General features: G+C 39.2%; 1 protein-coding gene across 1 annotated transcript in view; it reads right to left on the bottom strand.

The window, feature by feature from the left end:
• zmp:0000001200 (dedicator of cytokinesis protein 9) overlaps positions 1–11,330 on the bottom strand; it is a 95,142-nt gene extending 83,812 nt beyond the window's left edge. Inside the window, 2 exon segments of the mRNA XM_067444771.1 lie at positions 6,553–6,669; positions 11,091–11,330. Of these exon segments, the coding sequence (XP_067300872.1) occupies positions 6,553–6,669; positions 11,091–11,207 (234 nt within the window). The 5' untranslated portion in view covers positions 11,208–11,330.
• Between the last annotated feature and the right edge of the window lie 12,394 nt (positions 11,331–23,724).

Here is a 23,724-nt window from a genome sequence, read left to right as displayed (position 1 = left end):
TTTTGATATTTTGACTAGAAACAAGACAAAGATTCTAAGTAAGAAGAGCATTTCTGGCAGTGTCTCTCAAATGAAACATGGCATCTACCCGTAACAAGGGTTGAGGGTCCACTGAGATCGGAGATTACATGTATAAATGATTCTCACTAATGCTATTGATGTTTTATATTTAGCAGTAAAGTGCTTCTCCGCGTCATAAGGGTCAGTGGGTCTCAGAAACGGCGGGAAATAGCGTTAATAGCATTCCAACAAAAAAACACACAATAGAGCCCTCCTGTTTCCAAACTTCCTCTCCTGAAGCCCTCACTTCCTCCTGGAGAGATGTTAATCACAGGGGGTGAGAAGAGGACACACACGCACACACACACACACACACACACACACACACACACACAACTCCAGGCCATCAGTGAAGAGCTCATGGAGATTCAGGCGGTCAAGACCTGTACCCCATTTTTGGGTCTTCCTGAGACCTTTATTTTTAAGGGTGAAGTAACAAGAATTGACAGATATGGGGGGAAAACTATCTAAACACAGCTCCACAAAGTTTGCTGCCTCAATATTTGCATATTATTATTATATTAACTTTTTTTTCTGTAGGTATACTGGAAAGCAATTGATATATTGGCAAAACATTTAATATGCAAAGAGGTTCAATATGTGTGATGAAGTCCTGAGGTTATGGTAAAGGGTCAACACGGTAAATATGGACTGTTTCACAGAAGTATATTTACAATGGGGACCATTTCCAATAAATCATTCATATGTGCATTACTCTCACCCACATTAACTTTGCTTAATTATGATGGTTCCTTGAAAAATGTTCGATCCCTAAGGGGTCCCTGACTCCAAAAAGTGAAACCCCTGCTCTATGTGATTTCAATGTGATGATCTCAGAGCCGCTCCATCATTACCGAATTTCTACCGGATCTTTGGGAGAAGTTGCTCCGTCAGGACGCTTTGATACCTTTCTTTATTCCCGTCAGTGTTTTTGGGCAGAATTGTGAGGGAACCAAAAAGCGACCGCACTCTTGGACAGACTCCGGAAGCTTCACTGTTGGCCCGACACCGGACTCATGGTGGCGTTCACCGTCCTTCTCCGGACAATCGATTTTCCAGATGTCACAAACAATCACAATCAGGCTTCATCAGTCTTCATCGTCTTCTGCTGTCCAATCCTTGTACTTCCTGCGGATTTTCAGTCTGTCCTTGATGTTGTTCTTGGATAGAAGTGGTGCCTTTCCTGACAGCAGGTCGTTGGCCAAAAGTCTTGTCCTCACTGTGTGTGTGCAGATCCATCACACACACCTACTGACACTATTGAGCAGCTCTGCACCGTAGCCGACTCCTGGCTCGCTCTTGCTGGACTCGCTGGGACGTCCTGAAGCCTTCTTCACTGCGGCTGAACCTCTTGATGATCTGGTAAATGGGTCTTTCAGGTGGAATATTCTTTGCAGAAATGTCCTTGCATGTGATTCCTTACCATTTTGATACAGTGATGATGGCTGCTCATCTTTCTTTGGAGCGAACCATTGCTAACACAATGACTGGACTAGGGATGCGCGGTACACCAGTACTGGAATAATACACATTTGCAGTAATTTCCTTATTCATAAACCCCAAACTTGCAAGAGTGTGTAAAATGATGCACAATACCCGCGCCAAAATTCAGACCCGTATGGTATCGTTTTAATATCAATACTTCGATATTAGATTGTGGTACCGTATCGGAGCCAAAATTGTGGTATCTCGCCATCCCTAGAGAGGACACACCTCTTCCCTCCTTTTAGCAAGTCTGCTCTTATTCCAATCTGAATTATTTGACCCGACTAGCACTCGTTCAACACTTTCCCATGTCCTGATTATATGACTAGTGAAATTATGTTATCTGGTCATGTTGTGGCAGGGCCAAAAACTGTGAAATTTGGGTTTTTGAGTGTCACTGCCAAAAAAATCTGGCCACAGCTGTACATTAAGAGTGACAGTAAAGAGCTTATAGCAATTTTACATTCCTTTGGGAGTCCCAGTATTCAACTTTAACTAGATAAGGATAAAAATCTACTTTGGATTTTTTTTCTTATACCTGGCAAATCTTTGTATCTTCATTATATTGGGATAGGAAAGGGTCATGATTGTCATGTTACTCAACTAGGTGAGTAGTAGGGCGACCATATTTTGACTACCAAAAACCAGGACAATCGGCCTGGCAATGAGATACTCCAATGATACTCAACGTTTATGCAAAAGATTCCTTATTCATTTCAATACATGTAAAGTATGCCCCCTCTGTATGGATAGAAAGTTGTTATATTAGGGCCAGGACAGGACATGTCCTGGGAAAACAGGACGTTTGGTCACCCTAGTGAGTAGGTGATATGGAAAATAATTGTATGTATTTGTTTCAGTATCTCTACAGACAGACCTCTGACCGTTGCATCATGATCATCTTACTAAGAGGGTTGTGTTTTAACCCTGCAAAAATGCATTTCGTATTTGTGTCTTGTTTCTAGTTAAAAAATGTTGTATTAAGATTATTTTTCTTACTCCATTGGCAGATTATTTATCTTATTTTAAGCAAAAACTTATTTTTCCCCAAAACAAGACAATTACTTCTGCTTGTCTAGTAAATACTTCTTGTTTTAAGAATGTTTGGACTAGAAACAAGACAAAAATACTAAGTAAGAAAATCATTTTTTGCAGTGTAAGATGGCGTCTGCCAAGCTGAAAACATTTAGACTTAAAAAAAAAAAAAAAAATGCATTCTGTTTAGGGCTGCACGATAATGGTTAAACTGATAATCACAATAATTTTGCTCCGAAATTTACAAATGTAGAGATCATCAACTCATATAAGCAGTCTTTATTTGACCAAATCTACTTTCCTGATTTGTATTTATATAGACACTAGACTGGTAAAACCTTACAAAGCTCTCAAAAGCTTACACAGTAAAATTACACCAAACAAACAAAAAAATTATCTGTATTGTAGCTCAGAGAAAATTCAATTATTCAGCGACTACATTCACAAAAAAGTATAGTCTATAATCATGTTTGGATTTATACGTTTTTCACAGAGAAGTTGCAGGTTTGTAGCGGCAAACAGCATTTAAAGGGGGGGGTGAAATGCTGTTTCATGCATACTGAGCTTTTTACACTGTTAAAGACTTGGATTCCCATCCTAAACATAGACAAAGTTTCAAAAACTAATGTTGGACGTTTGATGGAGTATTTCTGTGTCAAAAATACTCCTTCCGGTTTCTCACAAGTTTCGGAGAGGTTTTTTCGAGTATGGGTCGGCTTGACGTTAATAGAGCGGAAGGTCCTTGTATGGGCCGTACGGGCTCTTCTCCCGGTAGGGTGCGCGCGCGCGTGACTAGAGCGAGAGAGAGGAAATGCACGCCGTAAACACTCTCTCAGCTGCAGATCCAGTCGATCCAGGCGCCGCGCTCCACTTTATTCCTATGGGTGACGTCGAGCGACTTCAACGCTTCAGCACAGCACTCCGGGAAGGCAGCGCTGCATTTGAACCGATTTGAACGCAGAAATGACGGGAAGCTTCACAACATCGCTTCAGTCGCGTCTCAAAGTGGATCTCTACGGTCACTGCTGTCAGGACTTCACCAAATCATACCAAAGAAGTGTGTTTTTGACGGAGCGGTCCCAGCGATAAAGGTTCGGTCCTGCTTTGGAAGCAGCCGGTGAGTTAAACTGCTTCAAATGTCTGTGCTGTCGGATATCGTCACGTGAGTAAACATCAGTAAACGACACGATCGCGTGCTTCGTCATTCAAATGCGCTAACGGTTACTCCATTGTTGTTCTCTGTATAACGTTACACTAGTCTGACGTGCAAAACCGTTTTGCTTGCTACTGATAAGGTTTAGTCGCATACAATAGTCCATAAACCGAATCATGTCCTCATAAACTGCGAGAAAAGACACAGAAATGTTGACAGGCCACTAAATACAGTCCATACCACAGAGACGGACGTCCTGCTGCTGCTGTTTCTCCTGTTCAATTTATTTCTGCCTCAGATTTGATTCTGGATCATTATCTGTATTAGCTGAGATCGATAGCCATGGGCTTCTCCACGCTTGAGGACGTCACCGCTCGTCATTCTTTAGCTCCGCCCACATGATACGCCTCCAGGCGCTCAGTTTTTTTCGGAAAGACTCGGTACAGCCTATATTTGTTTTATAAATATGATAAAACTAAAGACTTTTCGGAGATATGAAGGATGCAATACTACTCTATAGGTACTCAAGATTGACATGAGATTGACTGAAACTGAGTGTTTCACCGCCCCTTTAAGCGGCTCATGAAGAAACACTAACTGGCTGCATTACACTTTCATTTGAGCAGAATATCGATTAATGGCATAGCTCTAATTTTCTTCACCTCCATTGTGATTGTCTGTGTTTTTAAACACCATAGTGTGTCTTGTGTAAACACCCCCAAAGAAAGCAGGGACAGGTGACCTGAAAACAGCCATATTTCACAGGCCTGATTAGTAACTTCATTAAAGCCCATCCTTAAGTCACTAGTCCATCTTTAATTAGTACTGCAAAAATAATTACTGTTATCCAACAGGTTTCCCAAACACTGGCCTTATTCATTCAAACCGGACGTCCCGTCTCATACTCACCCCGTTAGATGTGCCAGAAAAGGCCATTGTTAATTTTACATTGTCAGACAAATAGAGTAATATTTCTGAAAGCGCCACAGACAAACCGCGTTTCACTCTTCAGAACGTCGACCTACTAATGGCTCCTTTACCACTGTCTCTGTACATTAAAGTCACCATGAAAGCAAACCGGACAATTCTTGTTTTTATGACATATTGCAATATTTACTGTTCATGATTTATCTTTGCTAGATAGATAACTTCACCTCCGTCTTTCAGCTTCATCTCTTCTCTAATGATGAGGGCGGGGCAATCTGTCACTCACATAAGATCCACCAATAGCAAACCACAACCATCCAATCAATGCCTCACAGACAAAATCATCCAATCAATGCCTCACGGACAAAATCATCCAATCAATGCCTCACGGACAAAATCATCCAATCAATGCCTCACGGCCCCGCCCCACATTTGCTCTTGTTCCAGAAGCCGCTTCACTTGGATATACTTCAGGGCAACTTTCATTTCCATTTCATACAGACTTTAAAATGGGACAGGGAGTAACATAAAAAACGTCGACCTGTGATCAGCAACCAGATCTCCTGACATAGGCTCTGTCCATCCCAACACAACATCATATCCCACAGAGATCCTGAGCTCTTTCTCTGGCGTTCCTCTGATCACACTGTACAGCTGGAGTCATGGCTTCAAGGCTGTCAAAATAAGCGAGCGTAACAGCTGTCCGACCCTCACAGCTGCACACCGAGGGACGTCCAGGACTACATCTATGTTAAATATCCTCTAAAGCGCTCACTGTTTCTGATGTCCATAGTCATGCTCCATGAATCAACCCATCAGCACCTACTCAACAACACGGGAGAAGTGTTTTCCGAGTCAGCGTTGGCTGTAAAGATGAAGTTGACGAAGCTGACTCTCAGTATATAAAGCAGTGCATGTTAAAGGGATACTTCACCGCTTTTTCATATTAAACTGTTATTCTCGTATCTAAGATGTGTAATTACATCCCTCTCTCGTCTCAGTGCGTGCACTTAATCGCTCTGACGCGCGGTGATGATCTGATAGCATTTAGCTTAGCCCACTCAGCCCAGTTCATTCACTATGGAACCAAACAGAGATCAAGTTAAAAGCCACCAAACACCTCCACGTTTCCCCTATTTAAAAACAGTTACACCAATAGCCGAACGATCAGGTATGGAGACAAAATAAAACATGGCGCTTTTGCTAGTAAGCCCCCCCTTCTTCGATTTGATTGGCCATCCCAATCGTTTTGACATTGACGAATGCTATTAGAAGCTGACCATTTGGCCATTTTTAATAATTGGGAATGGACTCGTGTCCCCCTCAGTGTCTATGGTGGTTACGAAATAGTAACGGAAGGATTGCTCTAAGACAGAAAAATCTTTTGTCAGTAATGAAGCAGCTCTTACAGCACATGCGATGCTTATGAACAACCCTGAACTGCAGGCAAAGACATAGCAGTGTCATGACGAGACCCCAGTGCTGAAGAAACTCTCTGAGAAGCACTCGATGAGACGCCAAACGGTTCCTCTGGGTTTCTGACAGCATGACGGTTAATCAACTGGGCTATAAAAGAGCACAGCTCCATTTCCCAGCACAGATAACCCAGGATCTGAGATCACGACGCCGAGCACTTTAACGGCTCCCTAACATCCGACTGCAGATGAAAAGCATTTGTCAAAAGCAGGAATAAAGTCTTTCACTAAAGCTTTCTGTTAACAAGCGTCACTAACAGTTTAACACATTAGCCTACTGAACAAAAACCAGTTTAAACTATTCAGACCTTTCATCAGGATATTACTCCGGCTCATTTAAACAGAAAAGAGTTGTGTGTAAAGTGAGCCACCTCTCTTCAGATTGTATGTAGAGTTGAAGGGTAAAAGATTGATTACCTGAAAATCCTCCAGGGGGAACTGCAGCATGTCCCTGAGTCCATCGCTGAGGATCTGAGTCTTCCTCTGCACCAACACACTCTCATAATCCAGCGGCTCCACCACACGCGGCTTCACCTGAAAACACACACAGCAACTGTTAATGAAAACTCAATCAAATAAACCAAGAGGTGATCCAGAAAGTCCCATAAAGAGATATTATCTCAATGAGCAAAACACCTCAAGATACACCATTGTGAATAAACTTTTTACTCAACACAATCAACGGAAACACTGTCTGAAAAGGCAAAAGAAAGAGCGGAGTTCAAGGGATAGTTCACCCAAAAATGAGAATGTGATGTTTATCTGCTGACCCCCAGGGCATCCGACATGTAGGTGTGTTTGTTTCTTCAGGAGAACACAAATGAAGATTTTTAACTCAACCGTTGCTGTGTGCCGGTCATAATGATGTGAATGGGGAACAACTCTATGAGAGCAAAACAAACACAAACCCTGCTGCTCGTGACGACACATTGATGTCTTAAGACACGAACCGATCGGTTTCTGTGAGAAACACAACAGTATTTATGATATTTATTTACCTCATATCAGACGAATCTCATCTAGTGTTCCCATCCGCTATTACTTCTGTCTGATGAGGTCAAACTGGCGCGATCATAGATATATATATATATAGATTCTCATTAGTGCCTGCGCAGATCAGCCGAATGAGGCATCTACATAATATATATTTCTATGATCGCTCCAGTTTGACCTCATCAGACAGAAGTAATAGCGGATGGGAACACTAGATGAGATTCGTCTGATATGAGGTAAATAAATATCATAAATACTGTTGTGTTTCTCACAGAAACCGATCGGTTCGTGTCTTAAGACATCAATGTGTCGTCACGAGCAGCAGGGTTTGTGTTTTTTACTCATAGAGTTGTTACCCATTCACATCATTATGACCGGCACACAGCAATGGTTGAGTTAAAAATCTTCATTTGTGTTCTCCTGAAGAAACAAACACACCTACATGTCGGATGCCCTGGGGGACAGCAGATAAACATCACATTCTCATTTTCGGGTGAACTAACTCTTTCAGGAACTTAAAATCCCACTGACTTTATAGAGATAAAAGGAGTTATAAGAAATGAACTCTGAGGTTATTAAGTGAGAAATAAGTTTAATCAAAAACTCATAATCCTGAAGCTCCGCCAATCAGAGAAGCTGCTGTTAGAATTACAACCGTTCTGCAAAGTGGAGTTGGTCTCTCTAAAGACGCTATCTTATAACGTTTGTAATGTTTGATTTCATTCCTGGTTTTGAGTCAATATTAAATAAACGAGAAAAAACTTCAGATCTCTGAAGAATATGAGAATGTTGGACGAGGATCTTGGTAATGTTTCCACTGATACTGTATAGGAGGAATCTGGGAGTGTGTGTGTGTGTGTGTGTGTGTGTGTGTGTGTGTGTGTGTGTGTGTGTGTGTCAGTGATACTAAGTGAGATAACACAGTCCACTCACACACATCTGGGAGTGATATTGGCAAAATGACCTCAGATGCTGTCCTCCATGGAAACGGAGTTGTTTTGGTGATGATATCAGAACTGGATTGACCAATGAAAGGCCAGAATCTCACACATACACAACGAGCACCGGCTTCACTGGCTGTACGGCATCAAAACCAACACACACACCACAAAGTCACAATCAACCAGATCAGACCTGCGTCTGTGAGAGAGAGTGTGTGTGAGTTTGAGTAAGTGTGTGTGTGTGAGTGTTAATAGACGTTACAGACATTCAGCGGTTTAATCGTTAACACAAATATGACAGAGCTGAGTTACAGTCATATGACTGACAGGTGATTTTATTGTTGCTATAATGAAACTAACGGCAATAGTACAAACTCACTTTCAGAGAGTAATGACCTACACTGCAAAAAACGCTCTTCTTACTTAGTATTTTTGTCTTGTTTCTAGTCCAAACATCTAAAAATTCTTAAAACAAGAAGTATTTACTAGACAAAGAAAAGTTATTGTCTTGTTTTGGGGAAAAATTACTCAAAATGAAGAGAGTTTTTACTTAAAATAAGATAAATAATCTGCCAATGGGGTGAGAGAAATAATCTTGTTTTCTGTTTGAGTAAAATTATTTTTCTTACCCCATTGGCAGATTATTTATCTTATTTTAAGTAAAAACTCTCTTCATTTTGAGTTATTTTCCCCAAAACAAGACACTTCTCTGCAGTGTGACTCGGCTGTTTTTAGTCGCCATCCCATTTTAATGAGTTTCGCCTTCAGTCGTTTATCTTTCACACGTTACATGTTTATGTACGATTATTTCATATAACTAACGTAAACTGTCCAATTATAACAATCATAAAATAATTAAAACAATTAGTAACACTTTACTTAAAGCCTGTATGTATAAAGCAGTATAAAGGTATTCATAACACACATTATAATGCATTATATCTTTTCATAACTGTAACCAAAGTAAAAAAACATTATAATATTCACAGATTCTTTATCTAAAGTTGGTTGTTTGTCGTGTTTTAATACTTTACACTCTCAATATATAATGTATTATAACGGTGTTTACAATTATTCGAGACCGTACAATGCATTACAAGGCATAATTAATGCATTACAATATTTATAATGCATTATATATGAGGCTTTAAGTGTTACCAAAGAGCTTTAGATGGGGTGTAGTATGTCACGGCATGTGTACAAACACAAACGGACACACACCTTTATTTATTCCTGGGAACATGAATGGGACAATGTTTGCACAGTTGTGTTCAAAAGGCATCACATTAATGTGTGTGTGTGTGTGTGTGTGTGTGTGTGTGTGTGTGTGTGTGTGTGTGTGTGTGTGTTTACTCCTTACAGCTGTACTCTAAAACACGCAGACACACTCCAACTGAACACATCAGCCACACATTACAGCACACCCTCGGTTTCCAAAATAAAGTTCATAAATCGGCAGAACAGCAGAATATATTGGATTAAACTGACAGCAGGAAAGACTGTGTGTGAGATGATGTGATCTCCATATAATTCATCTCAGCACATTCACTCTCTCAGTCCGAAAGCTGAGCTCAACTCTATTGTGTGAGCATAGAAAGACAGAGGAAAGTTACAGTGTGTGTGTGTGTGTGTGTGTGTGTGTGTGTGTGTGTCAAAGTGAGTCTGGATTCAGGCGATAATCCTGGATGAGACATTCGAGACCTTTTTTAACCCTTAAGACGTCCACCGCGGTAATACCATGATATTCCTTCCAGATACACAACCATTTAAAAGTTTGGAGTCTGTAAGATTTGTTAATATTTTTGAAAGAAGTCTCTTCTGCTCACCAAGGCTACATTTATCTGATCAATATTGTGACTGCAATACCACGTAGTACGATTACAATAAAAATTGACTTCAGTGTCACATGATCCTTCAGAAATCATTCTCAAAAGCTGAGATGCTGCTCAAGAACCACTGTTATCAAGTTATTAAGTCGCTTTGGATAAAAGCATCTGCTAAATGATTAAATATAAATGTAAATGTATCAATGTTGATTTCTGTGGAAACCGTGATCAATTTTAAATAGAGAGTTCAAAAGAACAGCATTTATTTAAAGTCTTCACTGTGACTGATCAATTTAATGAATTCTTGATGAATAAATGTCTTAAAAGTCACTATTAAAAATAAAATAAAATGTACTTAACCCAAACTTTTGAATGGTAGTTGGAGTACCCTGTAAATGCCATGATTTATTAAACCAGCACCACATCACTGGGATATATTTCATGATCTGACACCATCACTGTCCCATAATACCTCAGCAATACTGGGGAAAAGTTTCAACCCCAAACCTTTACACTTCCCCAGTTTACAGGCGCTAAAGGGCTTAATCAATAACCATTCCAGCACAACCACACCTCAGTTCTTCATAAAGTTTATGCTCAACTTGAAATATCACAAACACTGATTATTGAAGTATCACAAAACTGAGTCTGAATGATAACAGATCATCATAAAGCTGCTTAAAAAAGGTTGAAACTATCACACAGCGGACTGACTGAATACAAGAAATCAAAGTTGATTAAAAATGAGGTAACACTTTATTTAAGGTTCAGTTATTAACTATTATATAGTTGCTTACTATCATGCATATTACTAGGATATTGTCTGTTTATTAGCACTTATAAAGCTCATATTAATGCCTTATTCTGCATGAGCTTATTCTACATCCCTTAATACCTAAACTTAAACGCTACAAAAACTACCTTACTAACTATTAATAAGCAGTAAATTAGCAGTTTATTGAGGCAAAAGTCGGAGTTAATAGAGAATATGTGTTTCCCGTACTAAAGTGTTACCAAAAATGAACTATAAAACTATAAATCTGATTGATGTCCATCTGACTGACTATCAAAGTATCACACCATTGCTCAGCTATTCAATCTGACCGTCAGACGGTTCAATCCAGGCTGATTCCTCCACTAGTAAAGCTGATTGAGAGCGAATCCCTCTTTTGGGAGTTAATGTGAGCGCACTAACCTTCCCCGGAGGACCCGAGCCGTCCTGCTCTTCCTCCACCACGGGAACATATTTAAACTGCTGAGGAGACTCGATCACCAGCTCTTTTTTGGGCGATTTCCCCGTCCTGCCCTGCATGGCTACACACTCCTTCTGTCAGACACACTCTCCTCATCCACAAGCGTCCTGTTGAACGTGCAGATGTGATCTCAGCATGTCCAGCAGCCGCTGCTCTCTCCAAAACACACACACACACTGGACACGAGCCTCACCTCACGCTCTGACTGAAGACAGACCGCCCCTCCCACACACACACACACACACACACACACACACACACACTCAATCGCACATTCCTTCCCCCGGTCACACAGGCTCATGGGATCCACCTGCACGTTAATGACAGTGTCCCAACAGACACACACACACACACACACACACACACACACACACACATTCCACGACAGACGCCCACAGGAAAACCTCATCCTGAGAGGCTGCTGTCTGGTTTAAGTGCGTAACGTTGTCTACTGTCCCACTCTTAAAAGCAAAGGTTCTTTACTGGCAGTTTCATAAAGACATCCATACAAACTATCCACAGCACAAAGGGTTCTTTAGATGATTAAAATTCTCTTTATACTAAGAAAAACAATGGTTCTTTTAAGAACTGACTACACTCTAAAAAATGCTGGGTTGTTTTAACCCAATGTTGGGTCAAATATGGACTAACCCAGCAATTGGGTTGTTTTAACCCACCGATTGGTTTGTTTTAATCCTGCGGTTGGGTTAAATATTTGCTTAAGACAACCCAATTGCTGGGTTAGTCCATATTTGACCCAACATTGGGTTGTTTTTTACCCAGAATTTTTTTAGAGGTGTACCTTTGGGCATCCAAAAATGGTTCTTCTATAGGGGCTTTCGCACCACAGGAACCTTTTTATAGTTCCTCGAACTATTGGTGGACGTACCCACGTTTTGGCGTGTCTGCGCCGCATGAACTGAAATGATTTTAGTTCAGGGAACTTCATTTGGGAGACTAAAAGAGCTCCTACTTCAGAGAAGGGTCTAACCCAGCACTATAGGAACTACTGTAAGTGTACGCTGATTGGCCGAACACATGCAAAACACCAGCAAAAAAAAAAAAAAGCTCTGTACACACACAGATTATAGCCTATATATTTACTCCAGAAACTAATACAAACACGGAAAACAGTGATAGATGGACCTCTCAACCTTTACGCTCAGGAGAAAATCCAAAGCAACTCTGAGGGGAGCAATCGAAACACGATTAGTTATTTCAGCTCGGCGAACACCGTATGTTTCATAAGCTGTCTACTTTCTTTGTATAACAGTTCTGCCTAATAACATATTAGCAGAGGCGGATAGAGTACACAGCTTTATTACTTGAGTAAAGTACAGATACCCCTTCCTAGATTTTACTCAAGGACAAGTAAAAGTACTACAGTCAGATGTCTACTTAAGTAAAAGTACTAAAGTACTTGAGTATAAGCAAGGTATCAACAACAACTGAACGGGACGGTGTGGTCGGAGCGGTGTTTTAGTTTTAGTCGTGATAATGGAGATGGAATGTAGATGTGTAAGATATGTGATTGAAAGAGCAAAAATAAGGGCTAAGAGATGAAATCTCCTATGACAAAACAACACCACAGACAAACCATTAGCTTGTATGTTTGCATTTTTATGCATTTAGTAGACACTTTTATCCAAAGCGACTTACAGTGCACTTATTACAGGGACAATCCCCCTGGAGCAACATGGAGGAAAGGGCCTTGCTAAAGGACACACTGGAGGTGGCGACTCCTGGGATCGAACCAGAACCCTTCTGCTTATTAGTTCATTGGTTAACGTTTGCTGCTGTTTCGTATGGTGTGCATTCGGCCGATAAACGTACACCTGCATCACTAGATCCTATTGTTCTGGGTTAGACCCTACTCTGAAGAGCTCATTTAGAGCCCCTAAAGGCATTATTATAACTCACCGGTCAAAGGGACTACCACTGAAAACTAGCCTTTGGGCTAATTTGGTACCTTTACATTCATGAATGTTGATTAATGTACACTGTCTTCTTGGTTTGTGTGTGTGATGGAGGAATTTCTGACGCTGTTTGACTCCTTTACACATTTTATAAGGTCTTCATGAGTTCTCAGCTCCTCAAAATACAATCCTATGTAGCTACACTCTAAAAAAATGCTGGGTTAAAAACAACCCAAGTTCGGTTGAAAATGCACCGACCCAACAATTGAGTTGTTTTAACCCAATGGTTGAGTTGTTTTAACCCAGTGGTTGAGTTGTTTTAACCCAGTGGTTGGGTTAAATGTTGCTTAAGACAACCCAATTGCTGGGTAAGAACAACTCAACCATTGGGTTAAAACAACCCAATTGTTGGGTCGGTGCATTTTCAACCCAACTTGGGTTGTTTTTAACCCAGCATTTTTTAGAGTGTACGCACATACAGCGAGCGCTTTTAACCAGAACACAGCATTGATTCGGATGTTCGGTAAGGTCTGTTGCAAAGTATGTGTGTTTTTTTTTAGTTTTGGTGTTAAAAATGACAGTGTGAACACTAAGCAAACCAGGACTAAATGGATTACTGTCTTTTTTTTTAGTCCAGACCAAAAAAATCCAAAAGAACCGAACTACAAGTGTGAACACACCCTATCAGTCCCAGTTCCTGTGGTGAACTGGGACTTTTTGCAGACTTTGGTAACTTGGCAAACCAAAAAAAGGTTAAATCCTAAAGCACATTTTGTTCATTATCATTATGGTCACACTTTAGATTAGGGTTCAATTCTCACTATTAACAATGACTGTTGCCTCAATTAACTCATAATTACTGCTTATTAATAGTTAGTAAGGTAGTGTTTAATTTTAGGTATTGGGTCGGATAATGGGATGTAGAATATGATCGTGCAGAATAAGGCATTAATATGAGCTTTATAATAAACAGACAATATCCTAGAAATGCATGATAATAAGCAACTAGTTAATAGTGAGAATTGAACCCTAAACTAGAGTGTTACTCAGTACTTCTCTGTATAATTACAATGCCACCTTGAAACCAGGTGTAACCGAAACTAAAGCTGAAATAAAATATCAATACTACATGGAAAACTTGCACTTAAAGGGGAGGAGAACACTCAGTTTCAGTCAATCTCATGTCAATCTTGAGGACCTATAGAGTAGTATTGCATCATTCATATCTCCGAAGAGTCTTTAGTTTTATTATATTTATAAAAGAAATATGGGCTGTACCGAGTCTTTCCGGAAAAAAACGAGCGCCTGGAGGCGTATCGAGTGGGCGGAGCTAAAGAATGACGAGCGGTGACGTCCTCAAGCGTGGAGAAACTCATGGCTATCGATCTCAGCTAATACAGATAATGATCCAGAATCAGATCCGGAGGCTGAAATAAATTGAACAGGAGAAACAGCAACAGCAGGACGTCCGTCTCTGTGGTATGGACTGTATTTAGTGTCCTGTCAACATTTGTGTGTCTTTACTCGCAGTTTATGAGGACATGATTCGGTTTATGGACTATTGTATGCGACTAAACCTTAGCAGTAGCACGCAAAACGGTTTTGCACGTCAGACTAGTGTAACGTTATACAGAGAACAGCAATGGAGTAACCGTTAGCGCATTTGAATGACGAAGCACGCGATCGTGTCGTTTACTGATGTTTACTCACGCGACGATAGCCGACAGCACAGACATCTGAAGCAGTTTAACTCACCGGCTGCTTCCAAAGCAGGACCGAACCTTTATCGCTGGGACCACTCCGTCAAAAACACACTTCTTTGGTATGATTTGGTGAAGTCCTGTGACAGCAGTGGCGTGGAGATCCACTTTGAGACGCGACTGAAGCGATGTTGTGAAGCTTCCCGTCATTTCTGTGTTCAAATCGGTTCAAATGCAGCGCTGCCTTCCCAGAATGCTGTGCTGAAGCAGTGAAGTCGCTCGACGTCACCCATAGGAATAAAGTGGAACGCGGCGCGTCATAAGTGTTCACGGACGACTAGATCTGCATCTGAGAGAGTGTTTATGGGCGTGCATTTCCTCTCTCGCTCTAGTCACGCGCGCGCACCCTACCGGGAGAAGAGCCCGTACGGCCCATACAAGGACCTTCCGCTCTATTAACGTCAAGCCGACCCATACTCGAAAAAAACTCCGAAACTTATGAGAAACCGGAAGGAGTATTTTTGACACAGAAATACTCCCATCAAACGTCCAACATTAGTTTTTGAAACTTTGTCTATGTTTAGTATGGGATTCCAAGTCTTTAACAGTGTAAAAAGCTCAGTATGCATGAAACAGCATTTCACCCCCCCTTTAAAACAACAATTCAAAGTGTTGGGTTAGCAGTTTTATAGTTGGAGTACTAAAATTAAAGCTACATAGAAATAATAAAAAGCACATAGAATTAGAAAAACATGAACTAAAACGCTGATTAAATAGTAATAAGCACTAGTATATAAATAAAACTGAATATCTAAGTGCAGTTTGAGACACCACTGAGATCCTGAAACTTTAGGAAGTGTAGATGTTTCTCAGGAGCCTAAAGCAAAAGTCCCCATTAGCTCTCCATTTCTTGTCATTGTTGTCTGGGAGAAACGAGTGCGATGTCAAAGATATGAACCTTCCCTACAGGCAGGACTGAGAGACACACATCTGACTGATTGAGTAGTTTAGAAACACTCATTACTGCTTATTACCTCATTTCAATAAAATATATCAATCATTCCTCATTATTTCAAACTGAAGAAATGTACACAAGCTCTGAGACACGAGAGCAACGTCCAATTCATGAACAAGCTGATTATTTTTAAAGAATCTTCTGAATTGGTTTGCAAAATGCAACGATTTAACGATTCATTTGTGAATCAAACTGATGCAGTTGAATCAACAACTCACTGATTCAATGATTCGCTCAGAGAGAGTCTGTGAGTCAAGGAGCGCGAGTGTGTGTGTGAAACGTAACCAGCTTCTGCTCTTTAACTGAAGTAAAAGTGATAAGGAGTACATTAACCGGAGTGGTATTTTATTGGGGTAACTGTACTTTTACAGGAGAAATTGTGTAGCCTGTCCACCGCTGGTGTGTGAGACAGAAGGTTTAAACATGTCTCCTGTCTCTCTGGGCACACCCTGTTTATTCATCTGTTGAGAGGGAATTCCACACACACACACAAAACAAACCCAAACACACTGTTAACAGTCCACAAAAGGACAGTGTGTGTGAGTGTGTGTGTGTTATCTTTTACTATACAGAGACATGAGGGGGGAAGGTAAGGAACTAGCACAGCTGCACTCACACACACACACACACACACACACACACACACAGAGACAGTGATCTTGCCCGTCATAAGCCTACACTTCCTCAGTCACGCCCCGAGGACAACACCTTTCTGTGTGTGTGTGATGGGACGAGATGTCGGGATATTTCCCCCTCAGGCCATCCGAGATGTAGGAGTCTTTTGTTCTTCAGTAAAACAGTGAAGATGTTCAGCTGAAGCCATGTATCATCAGGAGCCATCGGTATTAGTTGTGCTTTTGACTTCCAGTCAGACCTTGACTTCAGTGGTGGAGGAAGTCCAGAATCTCAGTACTTAAGTAAAAGTACAAATGACCAGAGCCGTATTTACTTCAGTAAAAGTAGAAGTACTACAACGACAATCCTACTTAAGTAAAAGTAAAGAAGTACTTGATTTTAAAAGTACTTTTAGTATTAAAAGTAAAATTACTTGTATAACAATTTATTCTCTTAATGTCTATATACTAATAATTAAAAAGAAGAAAACAGTATGCGCTGTGGCGTTTTAATTAAGTTAGTTTTGGGTTAATGTCGGCTAATTGTGCGTATAATCTGTTGTCCAGTTTACATTCTGACTCACATTATCAGACGATCTGCAGAGGTAAATATCAATATTCAGAAGTAACATTTTCATCAGCTTTGATGTATTTAAATCTTCATATTTATGAGGATTACTCTTAAATATAGGATATGCTTCAGCTTTCCTTTTATATTCTTAAATGTGATCAATAAATTAAATTAGAATACCGCTATATGGTTGTTAAATTGAATAATTTACACTGACAAATTAAAACTGCATTTAATAATGTTATGAGATTGTTTTAACTATATATATTTAATACAATATGAAACGTTGGAAAGAATGATTAAACATGAAACTAAACTACCAGTAGGTGGCGGCAGGTCTTAATGAGTGAGTCATTGAGTCGGTTCGTTCAAACAGCTGAATCGTTCATGAATGAGGCAGTCGTTTACGATCAGGTCATTGAATCTTTGATTCAACCGATTCATTCAAACACTGAATCATTCATTAACACACTACTGCTGTGAGATGCGTTGTGGTTCTGATGTGGAAATATGATCTGATCTTGGAAATATTTTGGCTGCTGTAATAGAACAAAAGCCGTTTATATTGCATCTAAAATGTAAGTGACTAATTTTAATTGATGGTTTATGGAACTGTCATGAAATCAGTGTCACATTTCAGTCGTGATGGTATTCAGGAAAACACACTCTTGGTCGTGTCATGTGATGTTTTTAACTGTATTATAGGTTATAAAATATAAAAACCTTCACATTTTGAATATTTACTGCAGTATGTTACTGAGTTTCTCTGTATAAGCAGCGTTGATTAGTTTCCATTTCTCCTCGAGAGGCTGCGCGATTGTCAACAGCTCAACCGTCAGTTCATACATTAGCCTATTACCGGTATTATCCATTAATTATCCGAACAAACCTTAATCTACAGCCCTGAAACTGATCTGAAAATGTAACGAAGCGTTGTAGAAATGTAGTGGAGTAGAAAGTAAAATATTTGCTGTAAAATGTAACGAAGTAAAAGTAACAAGTATACACTATTGATTCTACTTAAGCAAAGTACAGATACGTGAAAATGTACTTAAGTAAAGTAACGAAGTATTTGTACTTCCTTACATTCCACCACTGCTTGACTTGCGTTTTATAAATCCCCAAGGACAGGGTTCAGCTAAAAATGCTCTTCTTACTCAGTCATTTTGTCTTGTTTCTAGTCTAAATATCTAACAATTCTTAAATCAAGATGCATTCACTATACAAGTAAATGGACATTAGTGATGGCGAAAACTAAACATTTTCTTGACCGACCACTGAGCCTCATTAGCTGGTTGAAACCGGCTCTTCGGTCATTTCTGACCGAAAAATGTTCTGTTTTAAAATTTTAAAAATCCCAGCTTCATCAGAATGATATGAAACTTGGTGACTTTTTTAACATTAGGTATGTAAACACACAAAAAAATTGGGGTCATGATTCGAGCATGCTAATTGGTCATAAAAAAAAAAGTAACGTTCATTGTCTTCGGTCATAAATGACCGACCACAGGAAATGAATGGGAAATCGGCAAAAATACAAAAATTCTCTGAATATTTGTGTGTACAATCTACAAATCGGCCACAATGCTGAAAAAAAGTACACAGCAGTAAAGGGGTGTCACTCTAAAACATCAAGAGTGTGATACTGACACACACACACACACACACACACACACACACACACACACACTTATAAACACACACACACACCTATGAAAAATTTAACCTATGAACCACATTTAAAATTTTTAAAAATCACAGCTTCATCTGAAAATTATAAAACTTGGTGAATTTTCTAGCATTAGGTATGTAAACACACACAAAAAAATTAGGGCATTATTCAGGCATGCTAAGTGGTCATAAAAAAATTACTTCCACTTGTGCTCTTCGGTCAAAAATGACCCCCATAGGAAATGAATGGGAAATCTGCAAAAACACAATTATTTGCAGGATATTTGTGTGTACAATCTACAAATCGGCCACAATGCTGAAAAAAGTACACAGCAGTAAAGGGATGACACTCTAAAACATCAGGAGTGTGATATTGACACATCCACTCACACACACGCACACTTATAAACACACACACACCCATGAAAAACTGAACCTATGAACCACATTTTGAATTATTAAAAATCACATCTTCGTCAGAATGACATGAAACTTGGTGACTTTTCTAACATTAGGTATGTAAACACATAGGCATGAGTCGAGCATGCTAAGTGGTTGTAAAAAAAATACTCCCACTTGCCATAGGAAATGAATGGGAAATCTGCAAAAACACAAATTCACAGGGAAAAAAAATCACCCTTTCTAAAAAAAAGTAATAATATAAAAATAGTATTTGATTATTTTTATATTTTTATTCAAATCCAGCTAAAAAAAAAATTATTAAATGTGTTGAAAAGGGAATTTGGGAATTCACAAGCCCCTCCATAGAGACCTCTAGTGGATTACACCCATGGTTGCATAATTTCTTAAATAATTCCAAAAGAGGGCGCTAATCTGTCTTCAAATTTTTTTTTTTGAAGGCCTAGTCTCTATTTTAACATAAAATACTGCAATTAAATTTTTTTTTAAATAAAATGTTTTAAAAAAATATATATTTTATAATTTTAAATGGCAAAAATAGACAATAATTATTGCAAAAATATAAAAAAATACCATCAAATCATCTCAAAATACAAAATTAAAAAGAAAAAATATTATTGAAGAAAAATAAATTGCATTGGTTTTACTGGGGTGGAGGAAGTTTAATTTTTAGGTGTCCGGTCACTTATGACCGGGAAGACAACCAATGTAACCCCTAAACGAGGAGCACCAGAGGGTTAAAATATGCTGCGCTATTTGAAATAACAGCCACGAGCCGCGCCTGCAATCTCACAACTCTGTCGCATCTCTCTGCCGCTCTGCCTCCCGCTCTCACACACACACACACACTGTCCCGGCGAACGCGGCGCCGACCCGAGGAGCTTGTTTGTAATCTGAGGACAATGGCTCCTTAGTTTCGAAATGGTTTGGGTACAAGGTGATCGCGTTGAAAATAAAGGCATTTGTCTGGCGTTAGAAGCTCATTTGAAACATTGCCGCGGCTTATTTAAGAAAATGACAGCTCCGAAGAGACGCCGCTTTAGTTCGAGGTAGTGCTAACAATAATAAAGAAAGATGATGATCAACACCATGATCAACGATTGAAAATGTAGATGTAATATATTTCCAAATGTAAGCCCATCTTATGCGAAATGAGGCTTCATACTGTCGTCTGCCCTGACTCTAACCTCGAGTGTTTTAGCCTGTTTACTTTTGGCAATATTTGTGAGCGCTCAAACCCAAACGCTGTGACCTCGTGCCAAATGTTTTTATTGGTTTATTAAGTACAAACAGGCGAGTTATGAAAAATTGAGTGCGAGGGATATGTTCACTTCACACAAAAATATGTTGGAATGAGACGGCCAACTGCAGTAGCGTTTAGTCCACTGTCTATAATAGCCTAATTTAGAGATCACTCTTTTTTTAAACGACAACCTTGATCGGTTAACGTTGATACGGTCAACCATCGGTCAAACGGTCATCGGTTAACATCCCTAAATGACACAAGATATTTGTAAAAATAAAAAGATATTTGTTGAAAATAAAATCTAAATGAAGAGAGTTTTTGCTTAAACAGGCTAAATGATCTGCCAATGGGGTGAGAGAAATAATCTTGTTTTCTGATTGAAATAAGATTATTTTTCTCACTCCATTGGCAGATCATTTAGCCTGTTTAAGCAAAAAAAAAACAAAAAAAACAAGCAACAATATCTTTAGTCATTTTACTTATCTAGTAAATGCATCTTGATTTAAGATTATTTAGATATTCGGTCTGGAAACGAGAAAAAAATACTAAATAAGAAGAGCATTTTTTGCGGTCCAGACACTTGCTTTGAAAAACGATTAGTATTTCGATCTATTTTTTGAGAGCTCTGATTTGGGAGGACTCTCGTCCGGCTCGGTCTGACCTCTGACCCCTGACATGTACATCATCACACCATCGCAGGCTGTGTTGCATAATCAAGCCTGATGTAATTGGCACTCGCTCGCTGCAGGAATGGGGAAGCGCGGAGAGGGTGTAGCTCGGAGTGAGACAAAACACACACTTCCAAGAAAACTGGACTGAGAGCAGCGCTGTTCCTGCTAAAGACCCCCAGAGAGCTTCAACACACACACACACACACACACACACACACACACACACACACACACACACACACACACACACACACACACAGACAGAGTGTGTGTGTGAAGTGTGTCAGTGTGTGTGCTTTCCATCTCAAATATCTGTTAATTACCCATTGTTTTCTCCATGAAGTGTGAGTCAGAACGAGTTAGAAAGTCTTAGAAAAGTGCTTTCAAAAGTTTTACTCAGACAAAAGCAACACTTTCTCTTATTAAAATGACATGTAATCGTCTTATTTTGTGACACAAACAGACCTAGATAATGTGATCGTGGCTCATCCTGATCGGTTATCAGCAATTCATGCAACGTATATTTAATCCTTCTAATAATCGGCTGTGCATCGTGTCATTGGACAGAGAGATGAAGAGTGAAGCAACTACACAAAGAGATGATCCGACTGGCTAATGCAGTTTTTAAAGCACATTTGAGAGTGTCAGTTTGGTTTGTGCACACTGCAAAAAAGGCATTTCTTATTTAGTATTTTTGTCTTGTTTATAGTCAACATATAAAAAAAAAAGTCTTAAATTAAGAAACATTTACTAGTACAAGTACAAATTATTGTCTTGTTTTGGGGAAAATAACTCAAAATGAAGAGAGTTTTTGCTTAAAATAAGATCAATAATCTGCCAATGGGGTGAGAGAAATAATCTTGTTTTCTGTTTGAATTAAGATTATTTTTCTCACCCCATTGGCAGATTATTTATCTTATTTTAAGCAAAAACTCTCTTCATTTTGAGTTATTTTCCCCAAAACAAGACAATTACTTTTGCTTGTCTAGTAAATACTTCTTGTTTTAAGATTTTTTAGACATTTGGACTAGAAACAAGACAAAAATACTAAGAGAGAAAAGCTTTTTTTCAGTGCAGAAGTGATTTACTGAACTCATGTGGACCACACCGAGTCGTCTTGAAAAGATTGAGGTGTAGCTCACAATATTAAGGCAATGCAACTTAATATGTGAAAGTGAACCGTGAACCGATGACGTGTAATTTGCATCTTTTGTCATCAAACAGAGCAGCTTGCATTACCGAACTCAGATTTGGGTGAAGAAACAAACCAAGTGTTGACAGTCTACTGTACACGGGCCAATCAACTGTTGCTGGAAAAGTCAAAACAACTATACACTTCAACCAACGCTTCTCTACAGAGTGAGACTTTCTCCGTATTTTTTCTATAAATGTTTCCCATTGGGACTTTTAAAGTCTTTGTCTTAGTCTTAGTTAAAGCATTATAAGCCATGGACCAAACCAATCCGCTCCGAGGAGAATCATAACACTACAAACTTTGATTTGAAAATCGGACAAAAATACAAAGGTACAACGGCTTTAATGAGTAAAAGCTTAAAACAGCATCAGACGATGGAGAAATAGAAAACTACACATTTACAAACGTTGATTGTATAAAATTGATTGATGTATAAAAACCTTTAAAGGTGCACTATGTAACTTTCCATCCGCTAGAGGTCGCCTATTCAAAACAAAGGCGTAGTTTGATGACGCCATGTTTGAGCTCAGCATCTTGGGACATTTGGTCTTCACCTCACAGCCGGTGGAAAATAGGACTCGGGCAGAAATCATGTTCAGGGATGAGATTATTAACGTAATAGTTGGAAACATTTGGGATATTGTAGGTACTCAACTGAACAAAATATATAACACCGGCCTAGTGGTTTTTGGATATTTTACTGCAAAAATACTACATAGTGCACCTTTAAGTTTATTGCAAACATGAATTTTCAAATATTTAAGTATTCCGAGAGACTCGATTATGAGATCTTGAGCTTTTTTCGACTGTCTGATTGGTGGAATTTTCTTAACTGAATCATGGGTAATGTAGTTTTTCACCACAAATTCTACTTTTAAACAATTGCAAGTTGTTAAACAATTACAATGCAGGCTGGCGGCTTCAACAGAAACAAATACCATCGATTGACAACCTCGTAGCTCACAGTATTTCAGTCTTTAAGGTTTGTAAGTTATGTTTAAAAAACAATTACCCTGTGGTAAGGAAGTGCAGGAATTAACTGAAAACGCTCGCTCTCCTCCGCACTGCTATGAATGCCCGTGCGACCGTGTGCATTTTACATTCGGTTTAGAATTAGCGAACTAAAAAAAAAAAAAGCTGTAAAACATTGAATAAAATGTATACGGTTATTTATAACTCTTTTAAAAACAAAAATCTCTTCTTTTTTAACAATGTAGGTTGATTTTTTTGCGTTTGCTTGAGTTATATCAGTATTCCACTTGCCATTGAGCAGCGTTTACTACAGTCACGTGGGTAAAGTTGAGCCAGCGGGTCTCTGAGCTGCTGTGAGTGAGTGGAGGCGGGGCTCATTTGCATATTCACAATGCGTGATGAGTTTAAGGCGTGCATAAATTATTTTCACAGGGAAAAAAATCTTTTATATATATAATTTTTATTGTGATTTTTCAAAGATGAGTTTTAAGGTAAACAATTATTGACATTAAGGCGGACAATTTTACTTTCATAAACCTTTTCCATTGTGTCTACACTGTAAAAAAAAGGCAAATTTTGAACTTT

This window comes from Pseudorasbora parva, chromosome 5 (assembly GCF_024679245.1).
Source record: "Pseudorasbora parva isolate DD20220531a chromosome 5, ASM2467924v1, whole genome shotgun sequence".
Classification (NCBI taxonomy): domain Eukaryota; kingdom Metazoa; phylum Chordata; class Actinopteri; order Cypriniformes; family Gobionidae; genus Pseudorasbora; species Pseudorasbora parva.
The sequence above is the reverse complement of the archived record's forward strand: the minus strand, read 5'-3'. Positions and strand labels throughout refer to the sequence as shown.